Source organism: Fulmarus glacialis, unplaced genomic scaffold (assembly GCF_000690835.1).
Source record: "Fulmarus glacialis isolate BGI_N327 unplaced genomic scaffold, ASM69083v1 scaffold10821, whole genome shotgun sequence".
In the NCBI taxonomy this organism is placed as follows: domain Eukaryota; kingdom Metazoa; phylum Chordata; class Aves; order Procellariiformes; family Procellariidae; genus Fulmarus; species Fulmarus glacialis.
In genome coordinates this window covers 185,359-207,685 of record NW_009192250.1, presented here as the reverse complement: position 1 = coordinate 207,685, position 22,327 = coordinate 185,359, and the positions used below count along the sequence as shown (strand labels likewise).

Here is a 22,327-nt window from a genome sequence, read left to right as displayed (position 1 = left end):
GAAACAAAGTGTGTTTCACTTTTTTGTTCAGAAAATAATAGAAGTGTGTGAAATGGAATCTGTTAAGGTCACTGTTCTAAATTGACTCATAGGTGAGTGAGGCTGTTTTCTTTCTTTTTTTTAAGAAAAGCATTAAACAAATTCTTGTACAATATTTGAAGAGTTTTCTCATTTCCTGCTTTCTTGTTGGTTAATTTCTTCCCACATCTTGCTTAGAGGTGATACCTTCTAATTATGTTTTTCCTGAGGAGTCAGAACTGAATTCAAAGTTGGCCTTGAGGATGTGAAAACTCACGGAGAAACTTGTAGAAAGGTGCCAGAATTTAGGAACTATGTGAGACTGAAAATGTGTAGCTGTTTTGAGGATTCTATTCCATCTTTGCAGGAGTTCCCAGACAGTACGCTGAGAAGTGTGAGGGTAGACATCCAAATGCATTTGTCCAGGAGCATTCCCAAGGCTATATTAAAAAGCTGTTTCTTTACATTATCACTACTTCAGGAATTACTCTGTGTTTTGTTTGAATATGCTTGAACATAATCCTAGTAATTTGGAGGCAGCCCATGTGTGCCTTAAAACCAGTATCTGCTCTTAACTGGGCTTTTTTACAGAAAGGAGAAGTAATTGTGAAGATAACATGCGGCAGAAGTGCTGCAGTATCTCCTAGCATCTGCTACAAACTTGCTAACCTTGTGAAGAAACCATCTTACAGGTTTTTAAAGCAGGACACAGGAACAAAGTGATGAAGAAATGAGCTTTTCCATGTTTCAGCAAAGAGACAGAAAAATTTTAGAGGTGCTCTAGATTTGTTAATTGTACCAAAGATTTGCAGATTTTCTGTCATCTTTTCTTTAGGCTTTTTAATAAAAGCAGAGTATTGTTGTATGTTAGTGGAAAATATTTTTTTTTGGATACTAGTATGGTATATTGATAAAAGCTATGCTATTTTATACCATTTGTGTTGGTAGTTATTTCTATTAGCTGTTCTGTAGTATTCCTGCTTTGTAAAGGTAGGTTTTAAAGGATGCCTTACAATTGCCTAATTACTCGTGAAAACATTAAAAATCTTAAATAATTCAATATATGTTATCAAATTCCCCTATATAGCTTGTAGCAGAGCTGATCAGAAGTGCTAATTTAGGATCCTAAAATGCAATTTAGTAACAAAACAAAATAGAGTGGATACATAGCCTAAAGGTGTTTTTATTGCCTCTGTTGCTCTTAACCACACCTGCAGTACGGGAGGCATGTGTGTATTTGGTATGTGTGAGAAAGTACATATTTTTAAGGTAAGTCTGTTCTTGTTTAACTCCTAGGCATATTTATTGAGGAAGATTTTTCTTCTGGTGAATGACAAAGCAAGGAAAAATAAGTGACTGAACACAGTAATTTTGATGCATACTAAGTGAACTGAGGAAACTTTACATGTGTAACATGGTTTTGTTAGGTGTTAATAGTCCATTCGTCTCACTGTAGTGCTGGGGCTTAATCTTAGTGGGATGTTTAATTGTATATAAAATTATTTTGGAATCTCTTTGCTTCTTTAAATCCCTTGGCACAGGAAGTAAAGTTTGCCTGTTGGAGGTATGTTTGTAGCAGGCTTGCAGTCAGAGATTTCTGTCGCTGGTTTTGTTTAGTTTAACATGGAGTTCTCAAAAGCTGTGGGAGAAACAGGGTAAAATACTCAGCAGTTTAGCCTGTGCTGCATCCCGTCTGTCAGAGTGTGGTTGCTACTCATAACTACGCACTCACATGTGTCCACCTGTCCTGCTTCTTAGCAGTGACCAAAGCGTTGATGTGTACTGTGTCCTGTGTCGTCTAAATCATAAGCAAGGCTTGTTCAGTTTGGAGATATTCATCGTGAAGAAGTCCCAAATAGGATATAGAGTTCCCTTGGTTCTTCTGCCTTTATTCACGTTCTACAAATTCTGCTTCACTTTTTAGAGGTTCAAAGCAACATGAGCTGTTGGAGATAAGTGCTGTGGTTGCACCTGCATTGAGCTCTTGTGACCAAGCACTGAGCTGGATGGTTCAGAGAGCTGAGCGGGCTGAAAAGTAGTGGCTTTTTTTTTTTTTCCTTTCTTTTTTTTTTTTTCTTTCTTTTTTTTTTCCTTAGTTTTTTTTTCTTCTTTGTTTTTCTTCGGTTTTTTTCCTTAGTTTTTTTTCTCTTTGGTTTTTTCCTTTGTGTTTTTTTTCCTTCGTGTTTTTTTTTTTTCCTTCCTTCGTGGTTTTTTTTTCCTTCCTTCGTGGTTTTTTTTTCCTTCCTTCGTGGTTTTTTTTTTCCTTCCTTCGTGGTTTTTTTTTTCCTTCCTTCGTGGTTTTTTTTTTCCTTCCTTCGGAGTGTTTTTTTTCCTTCCTTCGGAGTGTTTTTTTTCCTTCCTTCGGAGTGTTTTTTTTCCTTCCTTCCTTCGGAGTGTTTTTTTTCCTTCCTTCCTTCGGAGTGTTTTTTTTCCTTCCTTCGGGTTTTTTTTTTTTTCATTCTTTCTTGAGTGTTTTTTGGCCAACGCAACTCCCTGAGTTGGCTGCCTATGTGATTGTATGTATGGGAGGGGAGGGCTGTATCCTTGACTTGCATTGACTTACAAAGAAGTAAAACTGCACCCTGAGACTCTTTTCCTTTTATGCTATTTAAATTAGTAAATGCTACAGATTATTGCAAGAATATTAAAAAGAATTTTAGAACTACATGCTTAATATATTGTGCTTTAGAATCTCTATATTCTCATGTCTATTTTCCCTATTTTAATTCTAGGCACAGTTATTTAAACATGGCAAAAGAGAAGATTGTTTGCCGTATGGTAAGTTTGTAATATCCTGATTTTTGTTTTTAAAGCCATTCCAATAAAAAGAGGAAAGAAAGATTAAACTGATAACAAGTGGTGCCGTAAAGAGTGAAGTCAGCAGGGAAGTTATAAAGCATGCAGAATGAGGGGGAAAAAAACAAGAGACGACAAAGTGAGGGAGGAGCAGAAGCTACTGGGGAATGTTATGTTGGAACAGGTCATCAAAGAATTTGGCAGGTGATCACATTGGCCATTGCTATAATACAGGAGCTGAACACAGAACATACAGATTATAAGATGTAGAAAATATTTTTAAAAATTCATTAGAACATAAACTGGTTTTATACATATTACTGCTGAAAATTCTGCAGAAAATCTTCAAGTTTTAACATAAGCGCAGGATTTTGGAAGACCCAAGTTTAAAGAACCTGCTGTGTACAGGACCCAGCTGGAATCAGAAATGAGAAAAAGTTTTTAATGAAAAGAGATTATAATGAATGCAATTAGAGATAGATAGGTACCTGTAAGACAGCGTAGAAGCTTCTGGACAGTGTACCTGCATGTTGGAATTATATTAATCTCTTGGTGAATCCTGGAATATGGTCAGAACTGACTGCAAAATACTAGCTTGTTTTTTACTGATAGCAGTAAAGAAAGGTAGAGAAAGATGATGGCTAATTACAAAACACTACAAAAGACCTTGCCAGTTTTGTGGCGCTTATCAAAGCACAAGAAACGTGGTTTGTGCTGTTCACGGGAATCAAGCAGTGATGTAAACTCACTTTAGAATGCTTATGATTTCACTTAATGGAATTATTTTGACTTCCGAGAAGCAACTTTGTAGTGTAGTGCTGAAAACAACTTCGTTTTCCCAGTTACTAAGTCTGAGATGCATATGCTTCCTTACAAAATGCCTGAGATATAGGTAAAGATGGAGGTAAGATAGTGAAGACAAACAGAATGGAATGACAGAAGTGCTGTACAAATGACATGTCAGGAACAAACAGAAAATATTGAGGAATGTCATCGCACAGAAATAGCAGACAGCACTGCGGAAGCTTAAAGAGTAATAAGACTGCCAGATAACCAGAATTATAAACAGGCTAGATAAAATATGGTAAAATTACATTATTTAAAAGATGCAACTGTACAACACAATAGTCATAATTGATATGAAAAGAAGATATTTGGCTCACAACTCTGCTGCTAAAATTAGATGTTTTGGCCTATGGCATATAGAAAAAATATTAAGTAGTTATGAGTCTGATAATAAGAGAAAAATCAGGGGTATACCAATGAATAAATTTACCATAGAAAATATAGAACGCTCACAACTAAGAAGCAAATATTCAGGCAGAAACTGTTGGGGATAAGAAAATGTGAGAGACAAAAAATATGAAAGATTTTTAATTATTACAGGTTATAACAGATCTGAGGATCAAATAAGAAAAAAAATAGACAAATGTCAAAGGAAGATACTGTTTGAAATCTTTTGCAATATAAAACTTGATTTAAAAATAAGCACTAGTCCTGAAGCCATTTGCATGGGTCTGTAGATATTTTAGCAATTTGAGAGTTGGCAGGACTTGAAAGAGGCTTATATTTATATATTCGTAATTTTTTTTCTATCTGTGAATATTGATTTTCTGCAGTCTCCTCCTCCTAAACCATTAGCCTCTCTAGCTTTTATAACTGCAAAAAAATCCAGGTTGCTGGAAGGTGTTGAAGTAATAGTCATTACTGGCTTTACCTTTTTGTCTGTGTATATTATTTTATTAGTATTTTAGTATGTCAGGAGAAATCATAAGCCTTTTTTAAAAACTGAGAAGATTTTTAAGTCACGCCTACAATTTCTCAGACTTTGAAACAATGGTTATCTTTGATCTCTTAGTATTTTGAAAACCCTGATATGAGACTGGAGTAAGAGGTTACAGAGTATTTTGTCAGTAGTGCTTATAGCAAGAATGATAGGTCCTTCAGAGCCCAAGTTTTTAGTCTCTATTAACTAATTATCAGTCTTTAAAACAATCATTAATTGTTTCAGGCTGAAAATGCAAAAGGACTATTTTATTCGTAACAGGAATGTGCTCCTTGTGAAAATTTTGAATCCTGGAACTTTATACTAATTAATCCAAGATTCTCCTTTCATCTGTGTTTTTTTTTTTACTTTGCTGGACAAGTAACTTTATTACCTTTGATGTGCCCAAATGAAAGGTTTTGTTGCTGATTGTTTACACATACACAGTATTTCTCATGTCTAAATGTATATGGACATTCATCGTCATAAAAATTTCTGTGCCGGAGGAGTTAAGTTGGTGCTGCCTGAAAATAATAAATGAGGAAAGGGAACACTTTCTTAGTATGCAGAAACTGGCTGTAGAGTAAATGAATTAGATTTTCTGACTCCTGGTTCTGTTAGACTACTGAAAATTCTGAGACCCCGAAAGATGCTTGAACGTGTTACTTCCAGTGAGAATTAGAGGCATAAGTACTCTCAGAGTCTAGATTCATTGTAATTTTCATAGTCAAAAGTAATCCTTAAAGCAATCCTTCCTGTTTGGTAGGTGAAGGATATTACCACTATTTGACCAGTGTCAAAGCTACTGCAAAGTAGGTAATAAGGCATTTGCATTCAGTAATACCTTTAAAAATCTAAATCTTCTAAAGAACTTTCAAAACTTTACAGTATTTTCTTACTGAGTTTTTTTGAAAAAGTTTTTCTAACGTGTTTATTTTCTTTTACAGCTGCTACTGTACTTGAGTGTCTTGATAACTGCAAGCTGTCAGAAAGTAATCAGATGGTTCTTCGCAAGCTAGGGATGAAACTTGTTCAACGACTTGGACTGACATTTGTGAAACTGAAGGTAGCAAAATGGAGGTTAGTTTAAAGCTGAAACAGTTTAAAAAAAAATCCAAAAGCATTCAAAAAACTTAAAAAATACCTAAATCCATACATTTGGCTACTGGCCTTCTGCCCTCCTAAAAGAGAAAGAAAGAAATCCGCATGTTATTTGGGAATGAACACAGTCTTTATTTGCACTATTTGGAAAAAGTAGATTTCTTCTGCAGTATTTAGTTTCCTGTAATTTTTTTCTATTTTAGTAAAGTAGTGCTGTGACAAGCCAAATCTTTTGACTTTTCATGTTGCACATTACGCAAGCAGAAGTCTGTTCCTATGTAATGCATAACTTGGTAAAGATGGGAAGACAGTGATCTTTGTTACTGAAGTTGATTTAATACAGTTTTGTAAGAGTGAACATAACTTTTTCCATTACATAGTTCTACCCTGATTCGATAGAAAGTTCACAGGGGAAAAGTGGTTTGCAATCCCACTTTCGTTTAGCATATTAGTCAGGTTTTGGTGTCTGGTTTTACTTATTGCCAGAGGGCAAACTCTTTTTTAGATTTCTCGCACTGATATTTTAAAATTGCAGGCTCCCTTGGTGACTATTTTTATTGTATTTCTTTTACCAACTTTTGAGAACGTCCTTAGGCATAGAAAATTCTTTTTAGGTGGAGAGTGTACCTTGCCCAATGGCAAAAGTCAGTTTAGCATGTAAAGTATATCTTTTGTAAGAATGTATCTGCACCACAGGCTAAATATCTGAGTACAGCTTGGGCAGAAAGTACTGAGCTAGCTTTAACATTTAAAAAACAATTTTTAATAAGGGCTGGTGGTTTTTTTTGTTTTTTGTTTTTTGTTTTTTTTTTTTTAGGTTTTGGAGAGGTTTTTAGGGCATGGGAATTTTGCCTCTCTTTATTGTCAGCCGTGGAAAATAGGTTATACTGAAACAGGAAAGGGAGAGATCATGAAAAGGAACCATTTAAATAGTCTAGCTTTTCTCAGCTTGGAAAAGAGACAACTGGGTCAGAAGGAAGGAGAATGGGATACTTTTCCCTTTCCTTTAAAGCAAGCACTAAACTGGAGAGCTGTACACTGGGAGGTGTAGTAACCTGACAAGCAGGCTTTATGACACTATGTACCTATTTCAGTTAGAACTTAAATCAGAAAAATAAATTAACTGTGTCTGTTTCTTCTGCAGATATCAGCGTGGCTGTCGATCTCTGGCTGCCAATCTGCAAGCTCAGGGTTCAGTTGTGCAGAATCAAATGGTAACAGTTGCTGCTAATGAAGCTGACGATGAAGAAGAATATGACATTCCAGGAGAGATTGAAAATGTTGTAGGTGTGTTAAAGCTGGACAGAAATTATTGTAATGCCTGCAAATTAAACATATATTGGCAAACAACCTGCTTAGGGCTAAGAAAGTCATGTGGGATCTCTTCTAATGTGAACAACTGGAAAGACTATAAAATTTCAGTTTATGCAACTGATTAAAATATACTATATTTTTGTCAAATGATTTGGATTTCAGCATCTCAAGCAGAAACTCAATACTGTAGCATTTGTTGTGGGGTTGGGGGATGGAATTATTGAAATACATTTTACCAATTTTATCCAGTAATATGAAAGAGGTATCTTGAACCTTTCACAGATGGAAGGATGAATTAAAATTCATAAGAAAACCAAAAAATTTTGTTACATGAAAGCTAAAGAATTATGGTTGAAATTTTTAAGCTGTGGTAGCATCAAAGGAACAGCTTTTTTTTATTAGTATGCAGTCATACAGTAGGTCCTCTGCTAGCTTGCTGGTGGATATGCTGTAAAGAAATAGACAAATATTGCATCAGAAGACTTCTATAACTGAATAATCTAATGAACCACTGAAAAAAGCACCATGACCTCCATTTTGAATCTTCCACAGTACTTAAAATTTCAAACCAAATTTTTTCTTTTAAAAAACAATGTTGACATTTTTCTTGTTTCTTTGATTTCAAATCATACTTGACAAATAGAAGAAATCTAGATACAAATATTTTTATTTAAACCAAGAGGTAATTATGTTAAGAGGAAAATGAATTTTGAACATTTTAAGAAATCTTTCTATTGTTAAATGAGAATAATCTGTTTTGTTTAAATAAAATTATCTGCAGAGCAATTGTTGGTTGGACTGAAAGACAAAGACACTATTGTCAGGTGGTCTGCAGCAAAAGGGTAGGTTTCTTATGGTTACTTTAAACTAATAAACTAGAGTAAACAACATAGAAATACAGTCTGATGTAATCCATGATTGATAATTTGTGTGTATTATCAATATTCACAGTTACTTCAAATGGCTTTAGCACAGCTCATGGTATAAAGCCATGTTTGTATCTTTTTCTGATAGGAAATTGGGCTGGTCTTCAGGAAAATTTCAGATAGGTTTGGAAATAAACATTCTGGGTATGACTTGATTTGATGGGTGAAAAGCAGCATTTCTTCAAAATGTTTTTTTCGCTTCCACTTTAAAAAATGTATTTCTGTGTTAAGTTTGCTACTGTGTAGCTTTTGCTTCAAGTTTGAGATGGTTGTTTTAGGGTAGTGGTGTTAGGGTAGTACATTGTCATCTTGAAGTCAGTCATCTTATTGTAAGTTTCCAGTAACGAAAATTTTTTATAGGACTTACTCATCATATGCAGTACTAATGAATCACTGTATGCTTTTTTTTTTTTTAACTTCTGTAGAATTGGTAGAATAACTGGAAGACTTCCAAAAGAATTAGCAGATGACGTGATTGGGTCTCTGTTGGACTGTTTTAGGTAAAAATCTTACTTCACGCTTTACATGCATCTGAAACATACCTGCTTATGAAACTGGGGGACAACAGTTAGGAAGACAGGTCTAAAATCTGTAAATGTTGTTGTCCTCCTTCTCCCAGATTCCAAAATCTAAGGCACAGATATGCTAAGGGTGTTCAATAAAGAAATTTTTCCTAATCCTTCATCTTGACCCCATTCTATGGTAATGTAGAAGGACTGAAGTTGAACTTCGGAAAAATAAAAAATGTTCATTAACTTGCTGCTTTAAAAATTCCTGGTGTGCATGTCTTGAGTGTTGTGTGCACTTCAGAAACATAGTAGAACTGGAAATGATATTCAAAAGGGTCCTCAGATAAAAGAAGCAATCTCTGTGTGAGGGGAGGCTAAAACATCTAGGAAGAGTGAGGAATAAATGGGGTATAATGGAGGTTTATGAAATCATGAATGGCATGGAAATGATTGCCCTCTAGATTTTATATTAGAAGCAAACTAAAGTATCAGGTGGCAGGTTTGGAATAAAGAAAAGGTGGTGGTTATTCACACAGCACATAGTTAAACTGTAAAAACTTCTTGCTGCAGGATGTTGTGGATGCTAAAGAGTATATGCCGGAACAAAAAACGTTTTCCTTTTCTGCAAACTTGTCCACAATCTGCCAGAAGTGTTGGAGAATCTTGGAAGTGTTTTGGAGAGTGGTGCAATATGCTTGTTCTTATACTATACCTAAGGCATGTACTGTTGGCCATGTCAGAGAGAGGCTTGTGGGTTAGCTGAAACTTCGGTTTGATCACATATAGCTTCTAGGATATTCTTTTGATGTGCTTTATTGTTGGATGTCTTGTTTCTGCATCCATGTAGAGCATGTGAATGACTAAATTATTAAACAAGTATCATATGCTTTTTTTTAATATCAAATTGCTCATCAGGTCTACATTGAGTACTTGAGCTTTAAGATCTAAACTAGTGTTTTACACTAAGCTAATAACAAAAAGAATTTCTTTATTGTCAAAAAATATTGGTAATGTTCAGTTTATCACTCAGATGTATTCAGTTTTAAAAAATCTTCTCATATTGGTTGTAAGTACAAATTAAAAATACCAGCTCAAAGGATAACACATTAAAAAAAGAAGGTACAGGGCCTTAAAAACTTACAAGGAAAGTATCTGCTTAGCTGATATTTCCACTGTGTTACTGTGATTAATTTAAGAGGTGCTGCTGATCTCAATTATCCCTGGAGCTTCAAAGACCTGTACTCACTGTGTTTTCTTTCCTTGTTTTTCAAGTTATAGGGATGAGTAATCCAACTAGTAATTGAGTGACCTGCTTTCTTCAGAAGCACCTGGGAACAAATGTAGACAGGGACAAAGGGAACCTCTTCTATATTCTTTGCACTAAATATCTAGTGACCAAAATAAAAATAAGTCAGTTGCTCATCAGAGGCACTTTAAGTTGGGGTAAGAAGAAAGGATTTCTTATATGTCGATACAGTAAAAGACAAGAGACAGGGAAGAAATAAGTGGTCATTTTTCACGATGTAGGGAGGTTATCAGTCCCACAGGGGTATGTATAAGCCCTGTGCTGTTCAACATACTCATAAAGGATCTTGGAAAAAAGGTGAACAATGAGGTGAGGAAATCAATTGATGATTTAAAGTTAGCTAATGTAGTGAAAACTAAAGGTGATAGAAAAGAAAATTTTGTATAAGCCTAAGTTAAGTAACTAGACAGGAAATGACATATGAAATATAATGTCTAATGAATGCAAACTAATGCACTTCGGGGAAAAGTGCAGCTAGCTATAAAACAGTTATTACTACTCAGGAAAGAGATCTTGAAGTCACTGATAGTTCTGTCAGTGGAGTGCTCAGCAGCTGTCAGAAAAAAGAAGGCAAATGGAACGTTAAATATTAGGAAAGGAAGGGATGACAAAACTGAATCACTGAAAAGTGATTTAACTGATGGGGATTCTTTCAAGTGGAAAGGCAAAGTAGAGGGATATAATGGAGATACATAAAATCATAAATACGAAAGAAAGAGGGAAAGCGAGTAATTGTTTACTGTTCACTCTTTCTCATAATGCGAGAACTGGGAAGCATCAGGAAGTACATTTTCAGGCAATTATAATTAAACTGTGGAAGTCATTGCCACAGGATGTTATGGAAGCCAAAAGTGTAAAGGGAGTTCAAAAAGGGATTATACAAATTAATGGAAGAGAGTCCCATCAGAGGTTATTAAATATGACATTCTGGCTGCAACCTCTGGCTTGGGAAGTCTCTGTACTGCTGTTTGCCAAAGCGAATAAGGGAATGATCCTTTATGCTTTGTCTTTGGCTAAGCATCTGCTATTGGTCCTTGTCAGAGACAGGGTACTGGGAGAGATGAAGCTTTGATACGACTTAGTCTGTCTGTTCAACATTTTATTCTTAGATTCCTAGTTTAACACAAAATGAACTTTTTGCATGTTTAGTCACACAGCATGCAACCTTTTCACTCCTTATCTGCCAGTCCACCAAAAATTGTGTACCATTTTTTATATTTTTTGCTGCATTCATTACAAGATGCTCTGTTTTGTCTCATGTCTTTTAAAGGTGGATAAACACCACTGTTTGCTCACTGCATAAGGTCGTACAATGTGTTTATTGGAAACTATCACTTGAACCTCTTTTGCTAGTTAAGGACTGTGTTTGGCACCAAATTCATTAGTTATTTTGGGTATGTTCTGTAAATCTGCATCTTTTGCCAGTGTACTAGAAAGTTGTTTTCCTTTTCTGGATGAGTTTCAGGTGCTGTACTCTTCTGTATTGAGGTTACATTTATATTGATAAATGGGTTTTTTGTTTATTTGGTCATTTTTATAGCAATATTTATGTTGCACAAAATGGGAAAGAAAACACGTTCAACTTGTCATTCTTATATTTTAGAAGTCTAACAGGATTAATAACACAATAAACACATGCTGGTATGGATTATGTGTCTTTTAAAATGTTAGGAATTCACCATGAAAAATGAAATCCGAAAAGGGAAGGCTAGTCTTAACAAAACTTGTCTTTGTTCTAAAATTAGTTTCCAGGAAACAGACAATGCATGGCATGGTGGATGCCTGGCTCTGGCTGAATTAGGCAGAAGAGGATTGTTACTCCCTTCCCGAATTTCAGATGGTGAGTTGTAGTTGCTGAATGTTAGTAAGTTCATGAATTAACAATTTATAGTATTAGCGATTGAATGTGTGGCAATAGACTGGAATTTGCTGATGTGAGTGTGCTGAATAATGACTGTAGTATTGAATTCTAGAGTAAAAAATACGCCTATGGGGATATTTAAGGTACTTCTGTTAAAAGCATTGTCTTGGGTGTGCCTTTTTTATACTTAATAAATTTTTCTTTCAAAATGAAATTAGTTTCTTGGGGTTTTCTTCTTTCTTCCTCCCTCCTATGTTTCTTTGTACAGTTGTATAAAAATAATTCTGTATGTGTCTATATTGTGTCAGTGTCATTACTTAAATAGAATATATTAAATAATTGATGACTAACTTGCACTTTAAAGCTAGTAGCTTATGCTGTTTTGTTTCTGATTAAATTTCAGAGGCCAATTTTGCGTAATTTATACAATGAACTGTTTCAGTTTTTAATGGGTTTTTGAAATACGAGGATGGAAAGAAAAATAACAGGGCAGAGGAATTGTTTCTTTGTGTGTTCTGTATGTATCAACATACATTGAAGTAGAGAGATATTAATGTGAAAGTAGTAGTTCTCTGTTTTGTGATTCTGGTCAATTTTTTATAGAGCTGAAATGACAAAAGCATAATATAGTAGTACACATCCACTATTGGGCACTTTTACAGCAATATCTTGGGCTAGATGGTTGTTTTGATCTCATCTGCTACTCCTGTGTTGAACAGAGAAGTTGAACACTAATTTTCAAAAATGTTTCAAAACCGGTGTTTCATACTAGTAAGTTAGGTTACCAAATCTTTTCTATTCTGAAGATCTGTTGACTTGTTCTAGAGGAAACTGTAAAATATGGTATTTAATACAGTTTATTATTCTGTCTCCATGAAAAGAGTTCATGTCCAATATAGTATCTGTTTTGCATGTGAGATTTTTTGTGCAGCTAGCCTTCAGTTGGTTTCCCTTTTCTAAGTACTTTTGCCCTTGTATGATAAAGATGAAACAGTTAAAAACCCCCCAACTTTAAGAATGGAAAGTCATCCAAAGGTAAGCCTCTATTTTAGTTATAACAAAACCGAAACTGTACACCTCTATCAAGGAATCAGGATAGCCTCGTGTAATAGAAATTTTTTTATCTAACTAGGAAGTTTCATGCAAGTTTCATATAGTACAGGACTGCAAAAGACATGAGTGAATCCTAGCTCTGCCAGTGATTTGACCTGTGCTGTGAAACCATCTCTCTTCAGTTTTTAGGTTGAGTTTTTGTATATGTAGAATGGGGATGATAGTTGTATCCTTCACACCCTTCTTTTTCTGCAGAGGTGCAGTGAAAAATATATTGCTGCCTGTGAAGGTGATTTTAATATACATAGGTTTATATGCAAATTTTTCATTTGTCAGATTGCATAAGATGTAGCCTTCTATTACTGGGGTGGAAGAATATAAAGCTAAGATAGGGGAGGAAAGGAAGGAGAGAACACATGGCAGCAAGGTCTTTCTGGGAAACAGATAGGCATAAAGGTCTAAGGAAAAACGATTTTACAGGAATTGGAAGTTTCTTAATAAAACAGTGCTAAGAATATATAAGAATATAAGAAGGATGGGTAAGAAACCTAATCGGAGACTATCTTGACTAAACTGCAACTCCTTTGGTTATCTGATACTCAAGAATGAGCTATACAGAAGGCAGAAAGGTATGGTACTGTGAAGGATGAGTAAAAGAGGATAGTCTGAATTTTTAGGGATAGAATTTGGAAAGACTTGGACATAAAATGGGATGCAGCTAGTGAAGAATATAACTGGTAACAACAAATCATATCTTCATCAGAATCAAACCTTTATTATCGCTGAGCATATCTAGGCTGCAGAATAGCCACAGCACATTTGACATCGTCCCTTCTCCATTTTTTTCCTTTCGCTTTAATGGACCTTGTTTTCCATTTAAATAAATTTGAAAAAATAATTATACTAAATACAGTATATTCTAGTTTAATTTGCAAGTCTGCCTTATTCAGCTTTGCTTTATGTAAGTTATCCAATCCACTATTAATGTAGAAATTCAAAGTCGATTATAATAAATGGAGAAAGACCAAGGAATGAGTTCTGGAAGTTGGTAGAAAAGCTAACACAGTGATGTTAAGAGAGTGTTGTACTTTGAAAGACAGACTTATGTTCAAATTGTCCTTAACAAAATGATTTAAGAAATTAGGACAAATGCAAAGTAGTATTCCTAGTTAGAAATAAGTAACTATACAATTCAAGATACAAGGAGTCACTTCTAGACAGCAGTTATACAGGAAAGGACTTAAGAGTTCATGTGGGTCACCCACATCAATCAACAATTTTATTTATCTCAGTAGAACAAGCTGGTGAAAAAGAAGTCATAAACAGAGTGGTAATCCTTTCATCTCTCTTGATACTAAAATTATGACATACAGGGTACTTATCTTAGGACATCACACTTAAAAGTTTATTTAAAGAAAGCTAGCCTAAAGCAGCAGGAGTCATGAGAAGAACAGAAAATAAGACTGACAGGGAAAGACTGAAAGAAGAGAGAAGGTTGAGAGATGACAAAGCTGAAAGCTTATTCTCTTCCTCTTAAAAGAAAACCTTTACTTTTGACAACTATTTTCAGTGACCAGAAGAAGACTACAGGTAATGGGTATAATTTGCAGCAAGAGAATAGTTAGAGAAGCGTTAGGACTGATTTTCTTATTCTAAAGGAACTTGAGCCCTACAATAATTTGTTTATGGACATTGAGTTAGAAAGATTTCTGTTAGGAAGGACAGAAATCAAGTTAATCAAGGTATGGAGAGCTGTTTTAGTTAACCTTCATGGTTCCCTTCAGCCTGGTTTTTATTTAATTTGAGGAATGGAGATGAGGTAGACTTCACCACTGGAGCTTGTTTTTATGAACAGTATTTGTATAGAGATGGTGAAGAATAGATCCTTGAATTGCATGGAAAACCACCAAAAAGTTTTTCCTTGTTGACTTAAAGAAATTCAAATTAACAATAAAAGAGATATATGAGATTTTTTAAACTTACGGATAAGGGAAACTACAAAACTTTCTGCTTCCAGAGATTAGTGAGGCAAATAGCTTAATGTAGTTTAAAAAACAGCAGCAGCGACACTAGACTCCATAATTTCATGTTTGGAAATGATGGATTTGGTAGCATACATCCCTAAGCTTGAAGCTTTAAACTTGGCCTAGAAAGAAGCTCTTTCTCCTTGTTTCATCACATACTGATGTACAACCTGATACATCATACTTTCTTACTGCCTTGCTGTTGTAATTTGAGTTAATTGGACTTTTTCTGTTACCGTATTCCCTTTGTTCAAACTCAAATATCAGATTGATATTTCTGTCTTTTGATAATCTAGGAAAAGCTTTTCTCTATGAAAGATTAAATTGAAGATCAACGTTGTTACTCTTTTTTTGTTTCTTAGCTCAGAAACTTAACCCCTGTAATTTACTGTTTAATGGTAAACTCCTTACAATGCTCTGGCTGATCTGTTAGCTCAAAACACCATAACACAAAAAATTAGAAAAAAAATTCTGGGAACTCTACATTGCATTGAATGCAGCTCTGCTTTCTTACATAGGCTTATACCTACTAGTAATGTTTAGGCAGGTGAGGATGTCTCTTATCTGAATAATGAATCAATGAGAAATGTATACCCATTGTTTTAAGTGAATAATACTTAGTCTGGGGTTTTTTTACTTAGACGATAGTGCATACTGTGCAAATTTACACAGGGTGTTTATGCAGTGGAACAGCCTTATTTTAGTTAAACTTTTGTAGAAGTTTGGATAAGCTGGACAGCAGCTTTAAGGCAGAGGGAATTCTGAGGTTTGTCTTATGGAGCTAAAGTACATATGAATTAATCTGCATAATGAACTTCCTTCACTGAACTTCTTTTTTAGAGTTGATTGGTATTCCATGCCAAACTCTACTTGTAAATTGAAAATTTAGCTAGCAATTTCTGTGCTAATTTTTCTTCAAAATATGTGTTACAGATAGTGTAGTGAATGTATTTGTGTTCATTAATGACTTTCCATGTGTTTTAAGTACAGGTCACAGATTTATTTGAAAAATTGCAAGTTTATATACACAGTTATAGAAGCAGAAATGAGTTTTAGGATGTATGTAGAAGCACACTGAAACTGATTAGTGATACATATATACTGAAATAAGACCTTCACCAGGAGAGTTTGCCTCAGGTGAAATAAATTATATAAATAACCTTTTAGGCTTGGAGTTTGAAGGTTGCCCAGTGTCGTTCTAACCTCAGTGGATGAGGCACCTAAATTGTTTAGATTTTCAAATTTTCAGTACTGTTTTCGTAGTGGTTCAATTAAAGGTGAACATAAACTGCATTTGTTAAATTGGTGCAGGCTTCCTTTGGTTTAACTTGAATCTTGTTCTTAGTCGACATAAGAAAAGCTTGCATATACAAGATTTGGATCAGTTTGTTTAAACTGGTGTCTGCCTCTGTTGTTTTGTATTATGACATAATGGCAAAGTGCATTCATACACAAAACAGTTTTTACAGTAAATTCTAAATAGCCAGGTTTAATCTTAAGCTTGTTTAAACTACTGCACAGTGAAATAAAAAGTTTTTCAAAGAAAAAAGACAAAACACCCTATTAAATGAAATTAGGCCTGAAAAAGACTATGACAGTATGTTATTGAACAATATTGTTTCTAGAGCTTAAACATGTTTTAAGAAAAGAAGTTGTAAAAGTTATTTTACATTAATACAATTGCAAAAAACCTTAAAGATTCATCTAACGTACTTTGGCTTTAGTAATGAATGCAAAAATTCACTCATCAAAATCTGAGCTTATATAAGGGAAAGTTCGGTTACTTAAAAATATTAATACAAAATTATGAACATTATTTACATGGGAGAGATTGAATGTATCTTCTCATGGACCAAACCCAGTAAGTGGTGGTTTGCAGAAGTTTTGTGACGTTGCTTGGTAACTAGCTTCTATAACCAGAAACTCATTGGAAAGTGAAGTATTAAGATACTCGTGTTCTCTTCCTTAAAGTGAAGACTCTGCTACAGTCATTTGGCCTTACTCTTTTAGTACCTTGCTGTGATTTCGCTGATTCTTTTTGATTTGTCCTTTTTTGTCCTTTTACTTTTTGATTGCACTGAGTATCCTGAGTATCAGAAGAATTAAGAGTAGCTTCTGTACATGAAGCATTACTGTCCTGAGGACTCTGCCCTTCGTTGTCCATTCTAACTTTGCTAGGGCTGTATGCAGCTAGCTGACAGAGAGCTACAGCTGCTGTTTGTTTCTGTTCATCACAGCTGTCAATTACTCTTAAGTCTTGAGCTTCATTACGGTGAGCTGTCAAAGAAGATTTGTCGCAGGCACTGCTAGTGGGGTTCTTGGGGTTACATGCATCTGCTCTGGAGGTTTCGTTTTCGGCGTTTGGAGAAATAGCAGCACCATTATCGTGAGATGGACTGTGGAATGATGTTTTCAGGCTTACTGTGTTACAGGAATCTTTTACAGAGAGGTTCAGAGGCATGTCTTGCAATTCTAGAAAATTCTGACCTTCTGTTTTGGATGTGGTTTTGTATGCATGCTCATGAATAGGTCCTGTGTTTGTGTCAGCCTTTTTTGAAAGATTAAGAGGAACTATCCCTGTGTCTTCTTCCGTGTTGGACAGTGAGCCTTCATTGTTATGGCATTCGTTCTGTGTATGTGAATCTTCATCAGTGACGTTAATGCTGAAAGAAATGAGGAGAAAAGAGAATTCACTGTCAGTTGCTCTTTTAAATTGGGGCTGAGGAAGTGGGCAGGAAGAAGAGAAAAAAAAATCTAGCTAGAAGTCTGACAATTTTGTTATTTCTCCTTTAAGTCCCCCAAGTCCCCTTCTCCATACACATGGCTGTGATACAGGTAATTTCCTGAAATATACAGACATATGCATAGTAATGGTATTGGAAATACATGATACACTTAAGGAGAATGAGTGGTCTACTCACTATAGCAACTGTGAGTTGTCCTGTGTTTTGCACAGTTAATATAGAACAAATTATCTCAATGCTGTAAATTTAAATATATTTTAGGGGCATTGCATGAAATGTATCCACCTATCTTTATGTGTTGTGACAGGAATTTGCAAAGTGACTTTATTATTTTACCTGGTGGGTGAATCTCCTCTATCTTGCTGTGTCTGCACGCTTTGAAGTAGAGTTGGTTGATCAGTGCTTTTTCTCACAGGTCTGAAAGCTGTGAAGTTTTCTTCTGGTTGATCATACTTGCCAAGCGATGTGGAAGATGACTTGTTAGAGAGGTCAAATAAGCCTTCACACGCATGGCTTGTCTGAGTGAAGTTGGTTGGGCTAGGTCTGCCAGGGGAGCCTGTTGCCGCACTTCCTGCGAGAGGGCTCATTTTAGCATTCTCTCTTTCATTTTGGTCATCTTTGGAATGACTTTTGGCATGCAATAATGTAATTTCTTTTTCATAATCGGCTTGTTTTTTATGTGAACTTAGAGGGTATTGTTGGGATGGGCTTAAAGAAGCTGGATACAGCAAGGTAGTTTCTTCCATTAGATGAGAATTTTGATCTCTGTTAATACCAGCTACATGTGAAAATCTGTAAAACGGAGGATCTGTTGGCCTACAAAATCCATATGGTATCGGAGGAGTGGAATGATATTGTTGGAACAGTCGATAGTGTTCATATGCTGACGGATTAATGGGTTTTGGAAGTGGCCCAGGATGGGGAAGAAAGTGTCTTTGATCTTGTGTGCCATAGACAGACAGAGCAGAGCTTTCACACTCTGAATTACCTGGGAGCAAATAAGGTGTGTAGATAGCCAGCCTATGCTCATAAAAATGGGGTGAGTACTCAGGAATCATCGGTTGCATGTAAGGTGAAATGGAACCAAAGCCTTTTGTGGGAGCAACTTTATGTGGAAACTCTGGGAGGAAAGGAGAACCTGCTTTCCATGGGTGACTTGGTGCATGAAATGCAGACTTAGTGTGAAAAGGCGAACTTTTGTTAGAGAGCGATATAATTTCAGATACTTCACTAGTTTCTGGGCCTTTGCTATCTCTGTGTTCTCCTACAGGAACGAAAGCCGAGGGCCTTACAATGCTGTCCAAAAGGGGCTGCATGCTGATAGCACTTTCTGTTGTAGTACTGGCAGGGGTTAGTTCCTTCTGAATCACAGGTTTTTGTCCTTGAATTGCTGTGTTTGTTGCCTGGTTTTGTAATTCAACGTTTTCCTTGGCATCTTCTTTTGCAAAAGGATATTGAGGCTTTGAATCGAGATTTGACAGTCCATTTGCAACAGATTTAGAAGAAGTTGGTTTGACTGTAGATTCAAGCTGATTGATCTGTTTGGGCTCCAAAGAACTGGTCTTTGGACACTTGATAACGCGATCCTGCTCTGATACTAAAGTAATTGAGTTTTTGCAGAGGCCATACTTCATATGGTTAAAAAGATGGGATTTCTCATTGCAAGTAAAAGGGCACTGGAAGCACTTGTACTTAAATGGCTTTCCGGGTGGTCTTGGGATGTAATGAGGCTTCTTTGGTTTACGTTCTTTGAGGAGACTCATTTTTTTTCTGCTTAAAACAATTAAATGTAATGATTCTTTATAAAAACTTTCTTGTGGTTAGCTTTCCTCAGTTTTAGCCTCTTGATGTTTCCAGTTTTTCAGGTTTCTAGAATCCTTCTTCCCAGGTGAAGAGAGCAAGCCAACTCCCGTGGTGTCTCAGGGAAGAGGGGGTGCCGGAAAACAACACTTTTGCAACTGGTAGTGCAGGAACTGTAACACAAAGTTTAAAATCAGCTGCAGTGGAATATTGGAACTAAATACAAAGTAATACATTCTTTTAACTGTATTCCCCCTCATATTACATGTGAGGTTTTTTTTGAACAAAACAAAAATGCTAGATGCCAGAATTGAGATAGACATGCGTTAAACTTTTACATCCTTCCGCACCTAAACATGGTCACAGAAGTGGCCTAATTTTCAGCAGTGCTAGTCACCTGCCACTGCTACCAGCTTGAAGGAGCTTTCTTTGAAAACTGAAGGAACATTCATTCAGAAGATGAAAGTAGAAATCTAGGTGGAGCTGTTGAGAGAGAAGTGGAGGTGGGTAGAATGAGAAGAGGCAGGTCCTGGCAGCAGCTGGATATGGGGCAAGCCTGTCGGGCCGGTTGGGGAGAGAGAGGAGGGAATTTCCTGCTTTGGTGAAATGAGGGTGGAGTGGATTGGTTGCACTTGGGTAGCTGACTTGGCTCTTTCAGAGACTGACCAACCCCCTCTTTTAACTGGCATGGCATTTCCTAACAGCCTAATCTCAATGGATACCTCAAAAGTGGCCAATCTCTCGAAGGATAAAACCACACCAATTTTCTTCCTCTTCCTAATTCAATTAAGAGAAATGAGTACTGCAATATCTGACTAATAGAATCTTCTGCTTGATAAACACATTTCACATTCTTCTGCTTTGTAGCACCTTACATATTGCATATAGTTAACACAGACACACAAGTGTATTAATTCAGGTGAAAAAGTGTCTGACAGTGATTGATTTATAGGGGAATGATCTATCCGCCTTTCTTCAGAAAAACTAAGGTTGTGGATACTTTATACAGCCTAATGATTTGCTCAGTAGATAAGTCAGGAGGGCTTGTATCAGCTTGTTCCATTATGTTCACTGATTCTGAAGGCGTGAGAAACTCTCAGAGTCAAGTTCTCATGATTTTATAGGATGTGTTATGGCAGAGATCTAAAAACTGATGATTTCATCATGAACTATAAGCATCATTATCAAAATGATGACTGTTGCAAAACCACGTACTGTATCTATTGTGTTACCCGAAACTACAGGAATACTAATTGTAAGAGTGACTAGATAGCTTGATCTCTTTTTTTTTTTTAAAAAAAACCTTTTTACATAGAAGTTTGAATTAGTAGTATTAAAATACTTTATGAAAAGAAGTGCTGGTAATTACATGCTGTGAGATTTTTAGTTAAAGTAGAGATGTTTTGCATTTTGTAAATCAGAGATTCTGTAATAGAAAATGACATGCAACACATTATGAAAACTGAAGGCAAAGCTACAGAATTGCTGCTTGTTTCATCAGGTATAGTAATTCTAGCAAATTGTATTAAATGTTTTTTCTGATGTCATAGAAATACTAATTTTGTTAAAATAGTAATTGTGAAGGCACCCTGAAAAATGCAAAGCTGCTCTGTAAGTAGAAGAAACAATCAAGCTTTTTCTTAAAATTAACAAATGATTAAATGTGCGATAGCCTAAAGAAAAAGGAATGTGTAGAGAAGTAGCTTTTTATTTTTCAGGTTTTAGCAAAGCTTTTTTGGTTGTTTGAGTTGGATACTGGTACTATAACAATGAAAAAAAAAAATTGAATTATACAGCAGCATGTTAAAGTCTTTTCATTGGAGTCTGGTTAAAATGGTAGTTCAATAAATTTAAAAAAATCATATAATATTTAAAAAATATTTTAAATAATGATAGCCAGAATTCCTTTGAAAGATTAAGCATAATGCTTTTACATTTAAAAAAAAAAAAAAATTGAGGCATAGGAGGGGAGGTCCAAACAGGGAACTGGTCTTTTTTTTCTGCCTTAAGTGAGCTTATTGCATTTTTTTTTGACTAATGATGTATAACTAACGTGGACAGTTTGTAATGGACTCGATCAAGTCAGTTGGTACCTGTTGTTCTTTATATCTTCTTGGAAGTACTTGTACTAATTATTCTTGAAAAAAGATATTGTTGTCAAAACTCCATTGCATTCTTAGTTGAACCATTTATGATAACAGTCTGAATTTGCATTCAGGTGCAGCACTTATAATAAAGAGATGTTAATTAGATTTTCTTGTTCTGCTAGCTTTCCTTTGCTTAATAATGAAAATTCCTGTGTGTCCTGTTCCCCCCCACCCCGACTTTGTACTTGGTATTTAACTTTGATTCAAGTTATTCCTGTTCAACAGAGTATTAACTATCGTTTCTTAATAAGATAAAATGCATTGTTGCAGTTTTAATGTTAGAAATTTAGAGCATTGGAGCTTCTTTGCCATGTGTACAACAGGAGAGAATTACAACAGCTTTTTTTTTTTTTTTTTTTAAAATTTGTTTTGATGGCATGCTCAGCCTGAAGACGGTAGTGCTCCCAGAACCTGCTGCTCTGACTTGAGAGGTGTAGAATGAGTAACTTATTTTAAAGGGTGTTTACCCTTTCGTAAACTTAGGCTACTGTCAGCCAGATGAATGTTCTGTTTCTCTCTTTTACTATTTAATCCCTTTTTTTCTCATGGTTTAAAAATGCCAGTAATAAAATATTTCTGAACCCAGACAAGAAGGATAATTTCTCCTCCAATCTCTAAGTAAAACACAGGAATATCTGGCAGAGGTACATACTTCATAATTAAAAAAAATTAAAACTATTTGATCCCACACATAGAGCTGGAAAAGACATTAATGATTTAAAATAGGTGCAACCAATTAAAACTGTCTCTATATAAATAATGTTAGTTACTTAGAGTTGTACAATGTATGTTTTGTGCTACCAAAATTAAAATTTAGTGTTAGAAAGAAAAATCAAAATAAGTAGTTGCTTTTTCCTTAAACTTGAATGCCATAACTTGTGATATCCTTTAAAAACGGGAAGAAATTCTTCAGTAGCAGGATGATAATTTTCGTGTAACTTTTTTTTTTTAGATTGAGAATTT

At 35.4% G+C, this 22,327-nt stretch overlaps 2 protein-coding genes across 2 annotated transcripts in view; one reads left to right on the top strand and one right to left on the bottom strand.

The window, feature by feature from the left end:
- Positions 1-22,327, top strand: part of TBCD (tubulin folding cofactor D) — a 117,464-nt gene that overhangs the window by 17,226 nt on the left and 77,911 nt on the right. Inside the window, exons 8-13 of the mRNA XM_009587013.1 lie at positions 2,751-2,796; positions 5,527-5,659; positions 6,825-6,967; positions 7,776-7,836; positions 8,346-8,420; positions 11,481-11,575. Coding sequence (XP_009585308.1) covers positions 2,751-2,796; positions 5,527-5,659; positions 6,825-6,967; positions 7,776-7,836; positions 8,346-8,420; positions 11,481-11,575 — 553 coding nt within the window. The remainder of the gene's footprint in view (positions 1-2,750; positions 2,797-5,526; positions 5,660-6,824; positions 6,968-7,775; positions 7,837-8,345; positions 8,421-11,480; positions 11,576-22,327) is intronic.
- On the bottom strand, positions 16,616-19,180 carry ZNF750 (zinc finger protein 750). The gene is made up of 2 exons (XM_009587012.1): positions 17,754-19,180; positions 16,616-17,336 (listed from the first exon to the last, which is right to left on the bottom strand). The coding sequence occupies exons 1-2, from the start codon at positions 19,178-19,180 to the stop codon at positions 16,616-16,618; spliced, it is 2,148 nt and encodes a 715-aa protein (XP_009585307.1).